This window comes from Bemisia tabaci, chromosome 1 (genome assembly GCF_918797505.1).
Source record: "Bemisia tabaci chromosome 1, PGI_BMITA_v3".
In the NCBI taxonomy this organism is placed as follows: Eukaryota; Metazoa; Arthropoda; class Insecta; order Hemiptera; family Aleyrodidae; genus Bemisia; species Bemisia tabaci.
In genome coordinates, this window is record NC_092793.1 from 73,510,898 (window position 1) to 73,530,685 (window position 19,788).

The 19,788-nt window shown below is 39.9% G+C and overlaps 3 protein-coding genes across 3 annotated transcripts in view; 1 reads left to right on the plus strand and 2 right to left on the minus strand.

Moving 5' to 3' along the window:
* Positions 1 to 19,788, plus strand: part of LOC109033114 (agrin) — a 310,568-nt gene that overhangs the window by 117,038 nt on the left and 173,742 nt on the right. The window contains exon 4 of the mRNA XM_072296169.1: positions 7,428 to 7,640. Within this exon, the coding sequence (XP_072152270.1) occupies positions 7,428 to 7,640 (213 nt within the window). The remainder of the gene's footprint in view (positions 1 to 7,427; positions 7,641 to 19,788) is intronic.
* On the minus strand, positions 10,602 to 13,160 carry LOC109033121 (uncharacterized). The gene is made up of 2 exons (XM_019045565.2): positions 12,324 to 13,160; positions 10,602 to 11,327 (listed from the first exon to the last, which is right to left on the minus strand). The coding sequence occupies exons 1-2, from the start codon at positions 12,586 to 12,588 to the stop codon at positions 10,906 to 10,908; spliced, it is 687 nt and encodes a 228-aa protein (XP_018901110.2). The 5' UTR covers positions 12,589 to 13,160; the 3' UTR covers positions 10,602 to 10,905.
* On the minus strand, positions 14,875 to 18,484 carry LOC109033122 (uncharacterized). Its single transcript, XM_019045566.2, has 2 exons — positions 18,044 to 18,484; positions 14,875 to 17,119 (listed from the first exon to the last, which is right to left on the minus strand). The coding sequence occupies exons 1-2, from the start codon at positions 18,111 to 18,113 to the stop codon at positions 16,680 to 16,682; spliced, it is 510 nt and encodes a 169-aa protein (XP_018901111.2). The 5' UTR covers positions 18,114 to 18,484; the 3' UTR covers positions 14,875 to 16,679.

Here is a 19,788-nt window from a genome sequence, read left to right on the forward strand (position 1 = left end):
TAAAAGATTTAGAATCTCTGATTGCGCACGAAGTGAATGGAGGAAAGGTGAGCCGAGACGGGGGGGGCTGCAATTAATGCGTGACTTTGAAAAATTAGCTCGCAGCATGTCGGGCATGCTGTTAACAGTAAGTATACTTTTTCAGTTTTTTCTCCGCTCTAGGATAAAAAATTCGGACGTTTGTCAGGATTGGAAAAGGGTGATTTATGGACGGAACAAAAAGTATAATAGGTAGCTAGAGGGCATACATTTTGTTCGCTACGTAACCCAATCCCTTAAAGGCACCTTGGGCCATATTCAAAATTTGTAAAGAGAGCGGGCTCATACAGAGACAATCGTTGGTAGCTGTAAAAATTTTTAAAATCCGCACAACGTGTATCCAGACGCAAAAAAATGGATTATCGAAAGTCATAGACTTTGATGAATCAGTTATGTCTGACTAACTTTTTTCGGTGCTTCAAATCCAGCGACTTGAGCCGTTACAGTAAGTGGTCTTGAGTTGGTGCGTTCAGTTTGCCTTCAATTTTGAGTGATACTGTGCCACGCTTTGGTGGTCAAATAGTTGCTTCACACTTAAGTAAGCTGAATATAGATCGCGTTGGGAGTAGCAAGCGAGCCCTGTAATGCTGCTCACGTGCATCCAGGGTCAAAAGATGTAATCAGCATTTTATTTTTTCCACCCCTAAAACACACCAATACGAGTAAACGAAAGTGGAGATTAAAAGAAAGACCGTTTGTATCAGAGATACAGGGAGAATGAAGTTTTTTGAATTATAAAAGTGAATGGCAACATTGTCTATTTCTCACCAATTGAAAACATCGTACCTATTGTACCATTAAAGGTCTCTTAATTTGTGACTTTGTAGTTTTTTTGCAGTTGGTATTGCTCGTTATTTGAAAATTCCACAGATTTTTCAGAGATGAAGCGGAGGGTGATTCTTTTAAAGGAACCGTATACAGAAAACGGAAGGGACGGAAGGCTTCTTCAGACGGAAGGCTTACGGTTACCGTAAGCCTTCCGTCTGAAGGGGGGATGGAATTTTTAGAAATGTTTAAGGCAAATTGGGGGTGAGGGTTTAACATTGAAAAATTTACAACTCGTCGTAATCAGGCTTGCGGTTCTCATAACATCTTGTTCCAGGCGGATCGAAAGCCGTTTCTGTGTTATTTCATCTATGCAGTATGCAAAATAATATCTAGTTAACGGAACGCTGTTTTATTTTTTCCTTGTAAAAGGTGATTGCGTATTCTGCAAATCCGGCATCAGCCCTCCCCTCCACCCCTCTCCATTCGGGGATAAACCTACTCTAGAATGCATCGTTTTACCACGCTGCAATTTACTCGTAAACGGTAAATTTATACACGGTTCAAGAGAAGGAGACGGGACTTATATCCAGAAAAGAAAGTGTTGAAGGAACGTTGCCTAGTTTTGCATTAAAGTATAGTTATCAAACATTTTCCTACAGTTACCGCATTTGAAAGTTGGGATGTTTACTTTTGCAGAAGCATAGCTTTCAATTACGGTTTTAGACTTTTGAGGCTAAAGATCACAAACCTATCAAAAGTAAATTTTTGCTAAATTTCTACGAAAAATTCTCTCGTAATTCCTTCGAGGCAGTCTTATATATTCTTTTCCATCCTTTTATTTTTGATAATATCACCGTAATGATTAGAATCTGATCTATCCTAGGCCACTCGACCCAGTTCAAAACTCTAACATTCATTATCTCGCTTGATCGATCGTGCAAAAATGCAAGTTGACCTTCAATTTAGTTAAGGGTTGAGGTACATCACCGCTATAGATTGCACGCAATATGTAGATTCCAGAAATTTTTCTCTGTGCTTTAAGAATCAATGCAGTTTTGCAATAGAATCACATTTTAAAGAGAAACCACTCTGCCTCAGCCTCACGGAAATTGGTTTTTAAAGAACACTTCAGAGGTATAACGGGCGTAGTCTAAGTAAATTTAAGTCGTTAAAAAAAGAAGTAAATAGTACGAGCTAATAGCCAGTTTTATTACTTATTAGTTTACCAGGCAGTTTCAAAGGTTACGAACGAATTCGAAGGATGCTCTGCGATGAAATCAAAACTCTATCGCTAAACGAGCTCACATAACAAAATCCTCCTTGATTTCATTATCAGAGATTTGCTCTCAATCTGGCAAAAATGGAATGGCAACTGGTGAGAGGATCGCAAAGGATAGCAGTTCACTCAAATGCTCTGGAGAGTCCTCTCTCTAATTCGGTTAGAATGGTGAAAAGCTCTTTACTTCCCGGCAAGACGGTTTCTGCATGGAGTGGTAACGATGATAATTTCGGGCGATAGTGCTGAGTTTTATGAAAACCATCCGTAATGTTATATCAGAAACCGAGACGGACACAGTCATCTTGGTGTGAACAGTACAGTCACTCCAATGAAAAAGCCAAAATAAAAAGCTATATTTGTTCAAGGCCACGGTTGAGGCAATGTTTTCAATTTTAATTCTTTGTTTTTCGTGACCTCTTGTTTGTAAAATTACCTCAAACCTATCTTTCGTACAACTTAAAGCCCCAAATTCATCAATTACTTCCAATATTCTATTGTTTTGTAGCTTGCTTACATTAATTTTTGAAATAGCTATCTGCTTTTGTGATAAAACTTGCGTAAAGTTGAAAAAAATTCACTATAAATAGATTAAAGAGTTGAATTCTTTGCAACATTGTCAGAACATTTGTTATTTTTTCTCTGAAAACCTATCTTTGAATGATATTTTCAAATCTTTCTTACGATTGATTATCACGTGCCGTATGGGGTTAATTCGAGAATTTTAGCTGCTGCTTGGCGTGTATGTATCAAGCCATCAGTTGCCAACTTTAAAGCCTCGGGGATCTATTTTTCTCTGAAATTTTGAGATTTCTAATTCAGGCCACGAGCTTTACACGCATCAAATTAATCACGGTCCAATATTTTCTAATAAGTGCGGCGGTGCACCACATCATCAATCAAGTGGGGCGCCTGTTTAACGAGTGTAAAAAACGGTGCTTTTTTGTTAATCTGCGTTGGAGTTTACACATGTAAATGATAGCTCATATGGTTTAACGTAAAAAAGGGCGTTCGGCGGGGTGAATTGCGAATTTAATGCTTGGATGGATCAAACATGGAGGGTGTGGGGTAACAAGGATCTTCAAACGCGTCATGCTAACGCGCGAAACGCAAGAAAAACACAGCTACCCTTACGATTTTTCAATTTCATGTTTATTGCTATTTTTTACCCTTACAACTCCCTACAGGAGAAAAAATCCTCGCGGGAAATGTCACGGCGCAATCCGAAGTTATCAGTCCGAAAAATTGATTTCAAGAATCATGTTTAAGCTGCTCAAGTTCTAGTTTTCCACGTTTAGTATAAAATGACCAAATCATACTGCAAATTCCATGTCCTAAATTCGTCGTTTTTCTTACGCCTCAATGTTGCCAAATTTTTTCGCGCAAATTGCATTTTTATTTATTAAATTTTTTAGTGACATTTCCAGTTCATGGACATTTTGTGTTGGATGAACAATGTCCGGCCGTTTCATTATGGACATTTTCGGTAATTGAAAATTTTGTATCCGACATGTCCACCGGTCACCGGAAACTCTGGATGTCTCAAGAAGAATACCAACGAAGAAAATATCAATAAGATACGATGGAAGGATCCCTGGGAAATTATCTGTGTATAAACTAGGCACTGGCGGATCCAGCAAATTGGCAACATTGTTTTTCTCAATTTAAACCTATGGAAATCTATCGATTTTTAGAGAGGCCAGGTGCTCCGATAAGAATCGATTATTTAACATAGGTTTAAATGGACGGAATCTGGTGTTGCTAAATTGCTAAATCCTCCTCTGGAACTAAATTACGACCTTTTTTCGTGGACGGTCACAAATGTGTAAAATCATTTCTTTCACCTGCCCAGGAAAATGTTTGAAATGAGTAGAGGGAATTGAAGCAGCGTGGATGAAAATAATGTTCGAGCTTTTCGCTGAGAAACTTAAGCGTGATGCGTGGCTCGGCTCCTCTTGAAACACGGATTTAATCAACACGTTCCAAGCGATTCGAGGTCGCGTGAGGCTTAATTAAGAGAAGTGAGGAGGTTACGGCTCTTTTCAGTCGAGAAATATCTATTCAAAGTTAATTGCTGATACTGGAGGGGGAGAGCTTGCTCCCAGAGCAGAAACCACTTCCGCCCTCGGATAGAATCCATAAATAATCGATCAAAGGGCCACAGAACCTCTGCAATCTTCTTAATCCGACTGGAGAACTTCTCAATTTGAAGCACCTAACGCCCTTCCGGCCGTTTCTTTAAAGTATTCCGAAAACGAGCGTTTGAATTCCAGGCAATCGCGAAGTTTACCGTAACGATTGTAAAGAGGAAACGCGTTTAAAAGCCTGAGTTTCGATGGTTGAAGTCGAAAAATGTGTTTCCACTCTTTTTCTATCCTTCAAAATAGATGTCTTTATCCGTGCAATGTTCACTGGTCTAAAGACCAGATTTAGCCTGATTGGCCACATGCTTTTCTTTCATCAACGCCAGAATACCCAAGAGAGAATAGCACATGAGTTTTACATAAAATCATTTCGAATTGTTATATATATTTTACATTGATGTAGAGAGTTTTAAAAAGCGCAAAGAACAAATTTTTGCCTCTCTTACATCTCATTCAGCAGATCGACTTATCAGTCGCCATAAACTATCAATATTAGTAACCAATGAAGAATTTTCGGTCATTTCAAGTCCCGAATTTGTACAGAAAATGTTGAATTTACATTCTTTAAACATCACAGCGAGAAAAGAAACAACGTTTAAAGTCTAACCTGAAATTCTAGCCACAACGTGATACGACGTTGATAGTAACATTGTAACCATGATCGAGAGAGGAACATATGTTTTCTTAAATTTTCTCCTCTTTTATTTGTATCGTGGAATATTTTATCATCGTTCTTAATTCATTTCATGTTAATACTTTCCCCATGCCGTTGTATTTTACTAAGGCTCTCAAAGTCGTTCTTCGGCAAAAATATAGAGAAGCCTCTCACTCGAGCATCCTTCGCACGGTTAGAAAAACAGGAGCGTTGGCAAAGTTTCCTCAGTGTCGTTGAAAGCTTCTTTTCGGGACGAAATTCTCGGAAGAATTACCGGTAGTCTTCACGGCTCAAAAACACTACATTTAAGTTCCAAGTCTTTTCGGGATGTTTTCATAAGAAGCCCCTACTTCTATTTCTCTTGCCGCGAAGAAGAGTAAACTAGAAATACCGTTGTAAAACAATAAACACGTGAGCGCTGATACCTTAGACGGTATGATTACAGCTCTTTTTTCCTCTTTTCTCCCACTCGAAATAAAAGTGAAAAATTAAGGTTAAGCCGGAAAGCGACGCTTATTTGAGTTGCATCAATTTCATCCCGCCGCTCTTTATATTCATATTTCCAACCGCAGCCAAGTTCGATAATGCATGTTAACCCTCGCTGTTAGAGCGCCCCCTCCCTCGTTACTCCCCCTCCCTTTTGCGGCTGTTCCCCTTTTCCTCTATTTTCCTCTGTACTTTTGCTTTCTCATTTTCTCTTGTCGAGGGTCGGGGCTCAAAGCCGGGAGGAAATATAAGCAATTTTCACGACAGAAATGTGAAGAACAGAAAATAAGGCTCACATTTCATGAAAGGATACGTTTGTTGTCACTCCGCTTGCACCTTTTCGATGTGTGTGTGTGAAGGGGCGGAGGGGGGAGGGTTGAAATAGTTTTTGTATTCAAGTGCAGGGATGCTTGAACGCTTCGAGGATAAAATCACGCAGTTTTACAGGACAGAACGTGAAACCAGTCGAGGTTTTACTAAAATCTTTCTTAAAATCAACTTAAGCTCTTTTAACTCTGAGCTATCTTTTGTAGTGTAAGAAACACACTGAAAGAAAAATGAAAAGACAAATCTTACACAGCTCATATGGCCGCGCACTTGACACTGAGTATTGGCGTGCAGTGCGTGCACCCATGATTAATCTCCTTGTTTCCGTCAGCCACACCTCACGCGCAGTACAAGCGTCAATTGACGATTTTTTCATCGAGCAGCACGCTTTACTAATCTACCGTGCTGAGGAAAGACGCCGTATGCGCCCTCAGGTGTTGCCAAATTTCTCCTGGCAAATCTTTAATTTTCAGGAAAATGTTTGAATATTTGTCTACCAATTTCTCAGATAATTTTGTTTGTATCTGATATAAAATCTCTAAAAATTTCAAGGAAAAATATTCATAATTTTCCTCAAAAATAAACATTTTATCGAAGGAAATTTGGCAATTCTCAAATGTTCATTCGGCGTTCTTCCTTAGCACGGCCGTAAAAGTATTGTGATCATATGATTTTCAGAAGACTTTTGCTTCTTAGTTTTATTAGTTGAATCAATCTCTATAATAATTAAAGTAAATTATTATCTTAGCATTTTACTGAATCGTCGATAAGTATTTCACTCTTTCAGTTCCATTTATTAGATTGGCATATGTTTTGTCAAACGAAGTTGAGTTGGAAGGATGTTGCAAAAGATCTCAAGCACATCCCATTGCCCTGAAAAGGAAGACATAAAAGCTCACCAATATAAGTTAATTAAAAATTAGATTATGTTCCCTTTATGACCGAGAGATGATCGTGTTTATCATTGACCTTATACAAATGATGATATTATCGGAACTTTATTGTTAGCACAGCTTCATGGAGGACTTTACTGATGAGTTAAACAATGCTGTAAGGGTGAATTTTCCTATCAATGTTCAAAATCTGTTATTAAGCACATAAACTGCTCAAAAACCTCAACGTACAAAAATTATAATTGTAACAAGTTGACTCAATAATAACTGCTGCATGGACCTATTTATATTAAACGAAAATATTAAACGGAAGTAAGGAAATTACGAGTTTTAAGATGTGAAAACAGCATCAGCGAACTTCATTATGACATCTTTAACGTGTCTCCCAGTGACGTCATATTCGGATATACGTATGTATACGTATGACGCCGTCCAATGTTGTTTGATAACGTCATCATCAACAGGCAGAATGGTTGTCCCGATGACTTCATCAACTGGTGTAACGATGGCGTTATCAACGGGCGTAGCGATGAAGTCATAAACGGGCATGACGTTCAACGTCTCGTCAACAGGTATCCTGATGACGGTGTCAATGCACAATATGGAATAGGGCAAAGGACACGCGTTGATGACGGCGCAGAGATACAACTATTCGTACTTGATTGATGTCCGTGTTGCATCTGTAAAATTGAAGGCGCGTTGGCGCGAGGCCATGAAAAAACAATTTTTATTTTTATTCATCATTTGAAAGAACCTACACAAAAAAAGAATTTTACATCGAGATAAAATGAAGGAAATAGAGAAAACGATTTCAATTTTGGTGGATTTATTTGTTTCAGAGCCGTGCGAAAAGACAACATGCGCCCACGGGGCGCTATGCTCGGCCGACGAGAGGGGCGATGCCCGATGCCATTGCCCAGCGGAATGCCCCGAGGGGGGCGGCCCCTCAGTTTGCGGCTCGGACGGCAACACGTATCGCAGTCTGTGTCACCTTCGATTGGCCGCTTGTCGCACGCAGAGGAGCATCCGGGTCCGATACTCCGGCCAATGTGGTGAGTTGAACACCAATTCTATCTATGATTATTGCTCTAGGATCACTAGCGAGAGTAAAGAAATGTACTGCGTTTAGCAGAAAGGAACCAAACCGCATCAGCTACTGCCAAATTTAACTGCTCATTTTTTTTTTTTTTTTTTTTTTTTTTTTTTTTTTTTTTTTTAACGAAAGAACGAACAAAAATTCGCAGAACCGTTTTCATGTAAAACACTAAATTGTCTAATTAAATGGCAATAGCTGATGTGGCTTGGTTTCTTTCTGCTTAGCGCGGTCCAAATGAAACACCAAAATACATAAATAAGTCCATATTTAAAACTAAAACTCCTTAAAAAAATGAGACTAGGAGCTGTTCTGCAAATTAACCCTTTTTGTGATAACTTTTAACGTCTGTGTAAATATTTTGCAAAAACTCCGCAAATTAGCTTGTTCATTAATTTCAGTATCTATATTTTTGAAAACTTTTGATGAGGAAACATGTCTTTCGGTGCTTTCATTCTTACTCGGTCTGGTAGATCATTTTCTAAATAAAACTGCACAGGAACTTAATACAGGGATAAGACAATTTTTAACCCACTTGCACGTTTGTTTATCTCGAGCGGACGCGTTAAGTGAGAGTAGAGTAACATCTCAGAGAAAGTATGGACACCTGCTACCATGATGGTTTCAAGGCTCAAGAATGACTGCAACTTTGGATTAGATGGCGGTTGTGTTGCCAACTTTTGATGGTTTCCACCTGCTGCACTTATTTCCAACGATGCCACACAATTGCATATTTTTAGAGTACATTTTTCTACTATAACGCTAAACAATGGTTTGCTAACTGATGAAACACGTCCTTTTTTGTAAAAGAGTACATTTTACGGTGCTACAAGCAGAAAATGAAACCAAGTTCAGTCATTTTAACCAACACTTTCTTGCGGTATTCCCCCTTTTATGACCTCTAAATAGCCTACTTAAGATGCCAAAAGCAATAAATTCTAGGTGTCCATGCTTCCTGTGGTAGAGTAGAGTATTTAATGGTCATTATACGTTTTTCAAAACAAGCAGACATGAAACTGAACGTCATGTCTACTGGTGCTTGCTGCATGAATATTGTACAAAAATGTGTCGACCATTAATTTTTAAGAAATTCTTTAAATTACTGACTTTTTTAGTTCTAGATGAAGTCATATTCCATTTTTCGACTACTACTCGTATTTCATTTCAAGTTCAACTTCTGCGCAAGGAAATCATAATGTCCGCATCATTCTATTTTCAGCATCTTCTATGAATTTACTCTTTCATAACTTAATCGGGATAAGGAGAGTCTCCAATTTGACAATCACAGAACGAGCTGTCATTTTTACCGGTGATGACGCACTTCTCGTGAACGCCAGTTTCCTTCGATCAAAAAGAATACAAACATAGCGTACTAAAAACAAAAATATTGATGGTCAACCTTAAGTGTCCCCGTTGAAAAATTCTATGAACGTTCCTGAAGTAAATACTGATCGAACATTTTGAGAAGTTCCGATATTTTTCAGAAGTTCCAAAAAACCTTCTTGACTAAATCCAAACTTATCATGTGAAAATCCGAAAAAACTTCGTTCCTGATGAAAGTATAGGTAACAAATTGATGTTACGCAGTAGAAATCCGGAAAAGTAAAAGCTATGGCATACTATACGATACATAAAAGTTTCGAAAGTCGGAACTAATTCAGAGCAATGAAAACTTTAGCTAGAACGACTAGTCAAACGATCCATAACCTCCAGAAAATAGACCTTTCTTCGGTTTATTATTGATTGGTCGTTAATGGTATCTCCGGACCACCCCGTCTCTATTTTACGCTCTCCGTCCCTCTCACGCCAGACTCAAGTGCAACTGCGTGCAATCAGAGGTCATAAACTTTCGGAAGTTGTCTCCGCTCGTCGTCCTCCGTCCGCCCATGATCCATGGTAGAACCCAAAAAGTCAAATTTTCGATCAGCTCTGAGCTACATAAGAATTAAAGCATTATGGAGTTCATCGCATAATGGACTTGTGCGGTTTTAACATGGACCTTTTAATGTGTAGCCGAGTATCAGATGTATCGTGCCCATAAAACCGCAAATCAAAATTTTCGGCTGGGGTGCGTGTGACTCACCGCTCAGAGGGGATAGTAAATTGAAAGGGGATGTCAAAAAATTAAAGGGCGTTCAATTCGGAGGCACTGAAGCACAAATTCCAGGAAGGAAGATTTTCCCCTCTACGAGGCTCTTCCTCCAGTTTGGGGTGTTAGTCACCTCGCACTTGGCCTACCGATTGGTGAAGTTCGTTTCATGCATTTTAGAATTGATCAGAAGATGAGATAGAAATAGATAATTTTATTGGACTACATCTTGCAATTAAGAACTACAATTTTTGGCTTATCAGTAAAAACGTCCATGTGCATAGGGAAACGAATGGTGCATACGTTGTTTCTAGGGTGAGATAATAATTGTAGTTCCTAATTGCAAAATGTACTTAAATAATTAGCAGATACTTAAATTACCTAAACTCTTTCCTCCCATTTCGTCGCTCCTCTGACGTAAGAGTGTATCTCAATTTCCACATAAGCCGTGCTCTCTGTATAATTCTATGCTTTCTGGAGTTCATGAAGAAATAAAGATATGCCTAATCTCACGTCAGAGGTATGCAGATTTGAACGGTTTTATAACCAGAATCAGCCTGACTAAATCAAACGTCCCCTAGTCTTAACTCTATTTGTTTTTTTAAAAGAACACAAAGCAACATGCTGACTTGCAATGGAAGTATATTTCTCATAATACCTATGAGGAAAATTTAGCGTTTTCTAGTACTATAATTATCTGTTATAAAAATAAAATACGAGAGCAGTCTGGCAACACAATGAAGTCAGGCTGATTCTGTCAAATGTATTCAATTTTTTCAGCTTCCTGTTCTTGCCTATTGATTACGGTCAAGTCAGTAAAGCTCACTGAACTGAATCAATATTAAACACCAATTTATTTCGAGTAACTAAATGAGGAAGTACACAAACTTTGATTGTAAAAGTATTCACTATTACTGTGATACTGGTGAAGGATCTCAATCGACCCCGCTAATAATCTCACCCACTTCCAGTGGCGATTCTTGAAAGTCGGCAACACTATATTTCCTCAATCTAAATGTATGTAAAACGATCGATTCTTAGTGAGGCAGTTTGCCTCGCCTAAATTCGATATTTTCAATGGATTTAAATTGAGGAAAAACAGTGTTGCCAACGTGCAAAATCGCATCTGTCCGCTTCACTTCCTTCTCGTGTTGGAATAATCCGGCAGGGCAGCCAACGTTGCCTGGGCTTCTTTCATTTTGGTCCATTCGTCTTGCTTCCTTCTAATGTAATCTTCCAGTTCACTAGATGCAACGAATGTGATCGCTTTGTCCCCCTTGTTGAAATACTTGCGGTACTTCAATCCAAACAGCCGAAAGCGACAGAGCCACGTGTAATACTTAGCGGTATTCGGGCCGTACCTTTCGGTGATGAGGGACTTGAGTCGTTTGTCCACGAAGCAGGAACATTTAACCCCGAAGTAGATTTTCCCGACAGAGGCAATTTTCGGCTGGTTTAGCAAGTTCTCCTCCGCTGGGTCCTCCCAGTAGCCGAATATCCGCGAGCATCGGTTTTGGCACTTCCTCTGAGAGGTTATGAAGAATCCTCCCGTTGGAACTGCACGGAAGAAATAGTGGGTTACAAACGGAGAAATGAATTTTAGAGACCTCGCAATAACAATCCACGCATTGCAATCGTGTGAGGAAAAATTAAGTTTGGAGGTTCGGTTTTCGCTGAAGATGATTCATGATCAACTTGGGCAAATTTTCACGAGTGGATTTGGTTGACTTTTTCGACCAAATCCTAACGAAGAACATTTTTTCCCCAACCCAATCCACTATAACCTGTCGGGGTCATCAGTGACCAGTGTCTGAACTAAATCCAAAATTTCTTGATCCACCTACCTCCGGAGGTAGGTGGAAAAGCGGATGAGGGTAAACGGTTCCTCCAGAAACCTCGAAAAGCAACGATTTTTTTGCAATATGGCGGAGTTCTGTGCGACAAAAACAACAACTGAGTAACAACAACCGTGGTGAGGTGTTGGCGATGAAGTAAAGTGTAAAAAAATCACATATTTTTGTGTATTTGTGTTATAATTTGTACGATGGTTTATTTCATAGAATAAGTCTTGTTACATTGACCAATTGGCGCGCTTTTTTGATCCTAATCCGGAATTTGGCTCGTTTTCTTCAGGATTTGGTTGAAAATTAGATACTCGATTCTCATTGTTCCAAATTCCAACGGTGATACAACAGTCAAAAAGTGCATAGAAGTGCATAAAAAAGTGTATAGAGCAGGTTTAACTAAGAGAATGGGCAGAGACAACGTATCTGAAAGGCTTTACACCAGGAATTGAAGTTGTGTACACAGGGAAGGTAAACATTTGACGTTAGATTGAGCGCATTTTTTTTCTCTGGTAGGTACAGAACACCTGAACATATGCACGAAAACTGAAAATATATGCGAAAACGTGAATATATGCAGAACTTTAAGTTACGGATGTTGATCATCAGGACCACGTGATCCTGTAAATTAATTTTACGTCGTTAATAGATGTTTCAATGAGACCATAAAGCGCACTTTCGGAACGGAAATGTACTGCAAGGAACTTACTGCGATCAGTCCAAGTACGAGTTTCTTTGCCATCCGATGACGCACCTCTGGCGACAAGGTTCTGTCTCGTCCCTTCTTCATGATTAACTCCTAGGATGACCCATTTGCCCTGGTTCTTGACAACGGAGTTTTCTTCTTGGTTCGAACAATGATTCTCACTGCCTTCGTTCTGAAGTCTCACCCGCACTTTTAACGTTTCATCTCCATCGACTGATGCGCAGTGGCAACTCAACATCACGAGAGCTATTAGAGCGTATCGCGTCATTCTCGCTGCTCACCATGCCACTCAAACCAAACTGACTAATTTTTCGCGTAAAATGTGCTCGTCATGAACCTTCAGCCATTTTCCGGTAGGGAAAGTATTCCTTCAGTCTGGCGTCCATCTTGTGAGTGAAGAGCGAAAGAGGAGTTGATGATGCCTTGTCATTAATGCTGAAATATTGGCTTCACCGCTGGCGCAAATTTCAGCATCATTAGGTAAATTTTCGCGAAAAAATTCGGGTGAATTGTTGAGAAATAATTTCTGGGAAATCTCCTAAATTTTACTTGGAATTTCGCTTTTTGGCAAGAGGAAAATGAGATCCATCCAAGCGCTACTTTTTATGTCTAATACTTACTCCCGGATGTACGGGCCGTCAAAAAACACCGTGATTGGCGTCATTATGATTGACGTGGTAGTGCACGATACACTTTTTTTCTACCGGGGTTAATGGATCTATGATTCATATCTTTGCTCTTGTCGCTCAGCGGAATGTAGTAGTGATAGAAGTAAGAGTTGAGTGGGTGGTTGCGAGCATTTCTTGTTTGTATCTTTTTTGTTGGCCTCATCTGGTGTAAGGGTCGTATCGCTGGCTTTTAAGAAGAATCATGATACTTTCATGATTCTCGTGGCCAAAAAGCAAATATTTCCCGGTGTAGATGTCAGTTCCCGGCAGAGAGGATTTTCTGCCATTCACATATTTCGACATAAAAACATTTTTTCCCCTTCTTCTTCTCCTTTTTTTAATCATCTGATTGTCGTTTGAAGCAATGTGTTTTAGGGTTTATTTAATTTAATACTCAACTGAATTATATTTAATTAATTGAACTTTCTAACCCTAGTCTTACTCACTCTCGGGAAAAATGAAAATGCCTGAAGCAAAAACGGAGAAAATAGCCTAAAATGATAGCGTTCAGTGCTGAAAATACAATGAAAAAATAAACAAAAACCTAGACTTGGGATACAGCGTTTCTTGTGTAATTTCATTTCGAAGTCCAAAAATAGTTTCCGTTTTCTCTCATCACCCACTAGTTTTCCAAGAAAGCCAATTTTTACGGGGAAATGCTGCAAAACGCTTTCCTCGCAAGACACAGGGTCATGAGTTTCACAGGTTTGTAGAGGGTTACCCCGCTATATTAAAGTGTTGTGTATTTTCAGCCGATGGGTTTAAAAACCACCCCAGAGTATTTTAATCGCACCGATGTTCTCGAGAAAAACGAATTTTCTCTAAAATTTTCTCTAATATTGTTGTGTATTTTCAGCCGATGAATTTAAAAACTACCCCAGAGTATTTTAATCACACCGATGTTCTCGAGAAAAACCAATTTTCTCTAAAATAACTTCTCGGGTCCATTTTAAAAACAACGTGAAACGCTTTAAAGTCACGTCTTCTCGTGAGGGGAGTGACGCTAGATATAAGATTATCGCTGCTGTCATCGGCAGGAGCTTGTAGCCAGGGCCGAAACTCGGCAACCTCGTCGAGAATCCACGCGATTTCTTGGGCAGTTAATTAAGGGCTGAGAAGTTTTCCGATTAAAAAATCGCGGGGAACACACGCCGCTATCGGGGCAGGGATCCGGCGGGGAAGAGGCTCAGTTTCCGTGCGCCCTCGCCCCGTATCGGCGCGGCGCACACTGGGTCGAGTCAATAGGAGAGATCGGACATAATTTAGAAACTTTAAACGCTTCATAACTCCGCTCATATAAAACTTTGAGGTTCTGGAAGTGGGTCCATTGGTTTCCTCGTGAAATTTTCTCCCAGAAGTACCCCTTAACATTTAAAATGGACGTATTTCTGTCAAACGGAACCGTGTGCATTTCGACGTGGGCCTTGTTACGCATATATTCTTATGGGTCTCAGGGCTCATGTCTCAATGCACATAGTTCCGTTTGGCAGAAACACGTCCAAATGTGGCGAAATATACATTAAATTTTGCAGATGTAGTCTAAAATTTTATGTGCGACCGCTCTGATCGACTCGATCCAGTGCTACCATTTTATTTCATCAGAAGATTCCGAAATAATTCAGATTTTCGGAAACATATTCCGATTTGTCAAAGTTGCAGCGAAAATTCCGGGGAAAATTTCGAAATACGCCCGGCTTTAGTTCCGGAGATCGTCATTTGATCAGAAAGTCCCTGAATTTGATCAAATAAATGGTCAAACTGGCGAAAAACTGCAAATTTCGAGGAAATCCCGAAAAAAGCTGAAAATTCCGGGGGTTCAGAAAATTCCGGAAAAAGTTCCGATTCTTTAAAAAGTTCCGAATTCCGGAATTAATTCCGGGAAACGGCAGCTTCGAATCGATCCACTGTGCGGCGGCTCCGCGGAGGCTTATCAGATCCGTCACCGGTCGAGCCGATTCCCGACGTTCCGCCTTCGACAGGAAATCGATGACATCATCATTTCCAACACGAGTACGAGTCACAGGTCTCCTCAGCGTCGCGGGATTTATTAGAAAATTCAACATCGAGGATAAGAATATCTGGGTCGCTCCCGCCCTTCGAGCAGTCCCTATCGCGTCGCCCCTCTGACATAAGGACGTATCTCGATTCTCACGTGAGCCCTATTCTCCGTATATTTCTACGCTTTCCGGGACTCATATGGGAATTGAGATACGCCCTTACTTCAAAGGGACGACGATTTCGGCTCGGCATGTACACCGAGAAAAATTGTCATCTCGGCTCGGTGCTGCCGTGTCACGGAGAATAATCGTGAGTGGAGTCTGGAATGAGCCACGGTTTGCGTATGCTTTTATGTGTCTCGCGGCTCATCCTGAACTGCACTTGCGGCTCTCTTCCGTAACGGATAGGCCGCACTGCAGTGCTACGGGAAAGAGCAGTATGTGTAGACGATCGGCTTCTCGACTTAATCTATCTATCGTCGTCTTTTTGACGTATGAAAAAGGGGTATTGGCAAGGACCGTTTTTCGGCCTAGCCTGAATTCCTCGACTGCACAATTTTTGCACATTGAAAATCTATTTTTTACGGAATTCCTTATGATTTGGTCATTTTTGGGTCTAATACTGGCCTAAAGATGAGTCTAAAATCTGTCTTCAGATCTATGTCCAGGTCAGTATTAGACTTGAAAAGAGACCGAGAGGAACCGAATCGAGATGCATTCCGTAAAAGATAGATTTTCAATTAGCAAAAATGCGTAGAGTTGAGGAAATTCAGCCAGGAGTGGTCCCATAGCGACCCTAATCGATACCAAACCTTTAACTCAATTTTCACATGGAGAGCAAGTTTAGCGCTGTTTTCTGTCTCTTTAACTTTGCACTTATTGCAGAAATCATCAAATAAATTATACTTACAAAAGAACTTGAATACAGTGAGACATGATCATAACGAAATCATCTTACTAAAAAAGAAGGACGCTTTTAACGGGCATGTTTTTATGCATTTACAAATACCATGAAAAATGTAAGTAAATGCATCCGTTCACAATGAAAGTATCTCTCTGCCTCGTTTAACACTGTTGTGAGCCGGCCAGGTTGGTCTAGTGGTCAGCTCGCCTGACTCTAGGTCAATAGGTCCTGGGTTCGAATCCCGCGGGTGGTGCGGCGACAAATTATTATGGAACTGATGAGTGGATCTGCAGAAACAGATTCAACTCGGCCTTAATCCCTGAAAATATGAAAGCCTGGAGCATGGATGTGCATTAACCTTAACCCGATGCTCATTAAAGGTCGCTGAATCCTCAAATGGATTAAAGACCTCAAATAACTCAAAAAGAAAAAAAAAGAAAGAAAAAAAACCTCCGTTGTGACCAGGTGCTATATATACTTTATTTCTATGCGTGAGTCCCTGCATTCGATTTTACCGTCTCCCGCCGCCGCACGGTGGATCGAGTCAATCAGAGAGGTCGGACATGGAATTTTTGACTACAACTGCAAATTTTGATGTTTATTTCGTCACATTTTCAATTTAGAGGGGTGCCTAAGGTAGGGAATTTCACGAGAAAACCAATGGAACCACTTTCAGAGCCTCAAAGTTTCGTAGAAACGGAGCTATAAGAGTTCAAAGTTTCCAAATTGTGTCAGATCTCTTCTATTGACTCGATCCACTGTGCGCCGTTTCTCTCAGGACAAAAAATCGTCACTTGGCATCTTCTTTCTTCAAAATCTCATCTTTCAAAAAGTCAGTGTTGATGTCAACCGCATATGGGGCCCCTGGCGGGAGCTTGGCAATTTTCTCTTGTGCCCAGCGTCGGTAGAGGCCTCTCTGGGCGTGCGAGACAAACTGTATGTGCGATTCGGGCTTGACGCTGTCGGTCCGCATGAGGTAGAAGCGCGTGGGTCTGGAGTAGCCGTAGAAGACCCAAAACATGAACTTCCGTGCGGTCCCCTTCCCGAAGCGGCTTCGGACGAGTCTTCGAAGGTCAGGGGTCAACTTGCAAAAACATTTGAGTCCCTTCAGAATGATCACGCCGTCAGAGACTCGCTCCAGGCGACCCAGGGATTTCTCCCAGAATCCGTGTTTACTGTCGCACCGTAACTGACATTTGGTAGGATCTCGTATGAAGAATCCGCCTAGAACTGGAATCGGAAAGCTTTGTAGTAGGGAGTACTAGTTACTAGGTGGTACACTGTTTGGGCGCCACGAAGAACGACCCCCAAAAGACGCCTTGCACCATTTAAATGTTGCTTCTTAGGTCAAGTCCCGAAAATTTAAAGAATACTGGGCTCATCTAGAGCTTGCTCATGTTCGCAAAAATATTGATACTCAGTCGAGTTTAGATTATCAGAAACTGGCATAATGATAATCCTGAATTCTATTTTTTGCATTACGTACATTTTGCTTTAAACATAATGAATGAAACATTAGCGGAAATATCGAGACACTGCAACCAAGAAATGCCCTCTATGCACCCAGCGCTTCAGTATAGGCTATCGAAAAAAAAATAATAACAATACGCAAGGAAAATCCGATCACTTTCGATACCTTTGATTGAGGATTTATTCTTAAATCGATAAAAATCAATTATTTTTCCAATCTGTAATGATTCTCTTTCAGAAGCGCGACTAATGATCCTGAACAAACAAACCTCTTTCTTTACGCATCTCTCGTATTCTTTCCTCAGCCATGATCTTTTAGATAACGAAAGGCGAGAGACATTTGCATTTTAGCCCTAAAAATGATGCCTACGTACTAGATTGAAGAGTAAATGTAGAAATTATGTATATGACTTTTTCCAACTACAAATAACGTTGACAATTAATTTTTTGTACAGAGTCGCATAATGCGTTGTTTTTTTTTCTTTTTCAAGATTTTAAAAAATTAATCGATTGCAGCCGGACCACAGTTACTATTGTAATAAACAGTGTAAAACAAACACGGTTATTGTATTAAACAGTGAATTAACATTTATAACCATATGCTCCGGCTTCAGTCGATTATTTTTTCAAAATCTTGACAATTTTCCTCGCGTTTGAGTAACAAAGTTTAAAGTGAAGACTCACTTGAGACACCTGGTGGAGGCAGAATTGCCAATATAAAGATGACCACTCTCATTAATGTAGCAATTCGCATATCCGTCAAGAAGTTACTCACGCTGCTCTACGTATTCTTCCGGACGAAAGTTTTCAAATGAATATATTATTGTATTTAACTGGACAAAATTCGCGAATACTACCACTTCACCGTATAAAATAGAAAAGTAAAACATCGCAGACATTCTTTTAAAAAATAAAAGTTCTCCAAGCTCTCGATATTCTCAAGAAGGAATAATGCTAATTTTCTGAACTTGCCATAGCGCAATTCTTTACGTTTTACCTTACGGTCAATATTTTTGAAAGCTTCAATATTGTCTAAAAAACGCAGCGTGAGTTCTTTGTTAGTAACGTTAACAGTTCTGATAAACCTTCATCACTGACGACACTGAAAGAGTAGCATGTTCAAGAGGTTCCCTCTTTCCGGAGTTTTTTGTGCCGTTGAAATGGAAATTAAGCTAGTTTTTTTTAGATTGCAATCAGACCGGTATTTCAGATATCGTCGTGATCTCTGCAAAATTATGAACAATACTGTGTCGTGCTGGACTGTTTCTTATGTGAGTTTTTTGTTTGTTTGCCGAACTCATCACGAGCTTTGCAAGTCAAACAAGTGAACGTCGCCTTTTTTTCGGCGTTGATTTTCGCGTGTAATGTTTTTAGTTCGCGAAAATCTCACTGACGTTTCGTTTGAAAAATACCTCGTGTCCTGGAACGTCTTTGTAAGTAGTCATTCTTTGTCCATTTTCCGTTAAAACACGAGTTTTCACGTGAGATTTTCTATATCTATCGTCTCGTGGTTGAGTAAATCTCACGGTAATTAAAGAGAAAAGTTTTTAAAAACGCTTGAAAAAGTTTTTAAAAATTCTTGAAACAGTTTTTAAAAATTCTTGAAACAGTTTTTAAAAATTCTTGAAACAGTTTTTAAAAACTCTTGGAAAAGTTTTTATGTCAATTTTTTCAAGTCAAATTTTTCAAGTCAAATTTAAAAAAAAAACTGTCTTGCAATTAAGTCCTTCTGTCTTTTCATCGTTTCAAAATCAAAAGAAGTCTAATCAAAATGATAAACCGTGAAGATGAGACAAACCAAGGAGAGAATATAGCAACTACGCAAAATAGTTTTTTATGCTTGCAAGGAAAACCATTCAAAATATGTAGTTTTTTAATACGAGTAATTATCTGGAATTAATTAATTATCAGGTCCAAGCAGTTGGTCTGGTATGGACATGTGCGAAGGATGGCAGATGATCGGTTGCCCAAGCAGGTCTTCGATTGGGTTCCTTCCGGAAGGCGACGGCGTGGACGTCCTGTGTAAGGTTGGCGACAAGGGGTGGAGGAGGAGATCAGAAGGTGCCAATTGCATGATAATCTCTGGGAGGATAGGGGGCAATGGCGTTTGGGCGTCGCAGAGCGCGAGGCGGCGCTATAAAAGCGACTTTATGCATGTAATTACCTGGAAGTTGACAAAATGTTGTCTTACTGCAATTGTTGCACGCTCAGGACCACTTTAGCGGACGACTAAAAATTTTGAGGTCACCCAGAAAATGGAGCACTGGCCGTTCTTTTGTCATCTGACGATTGTGACAAATTGAGTCGTTATTTATCGTGACGAGCAGATTGAGCCGTTTTTGCTGCGATATCGTTGAAAAACATAATCACGTCACCCCGATCATATTCATTTCGGATTTTTTGAAAATGCAGTTCCGGTTTTGCCCTTG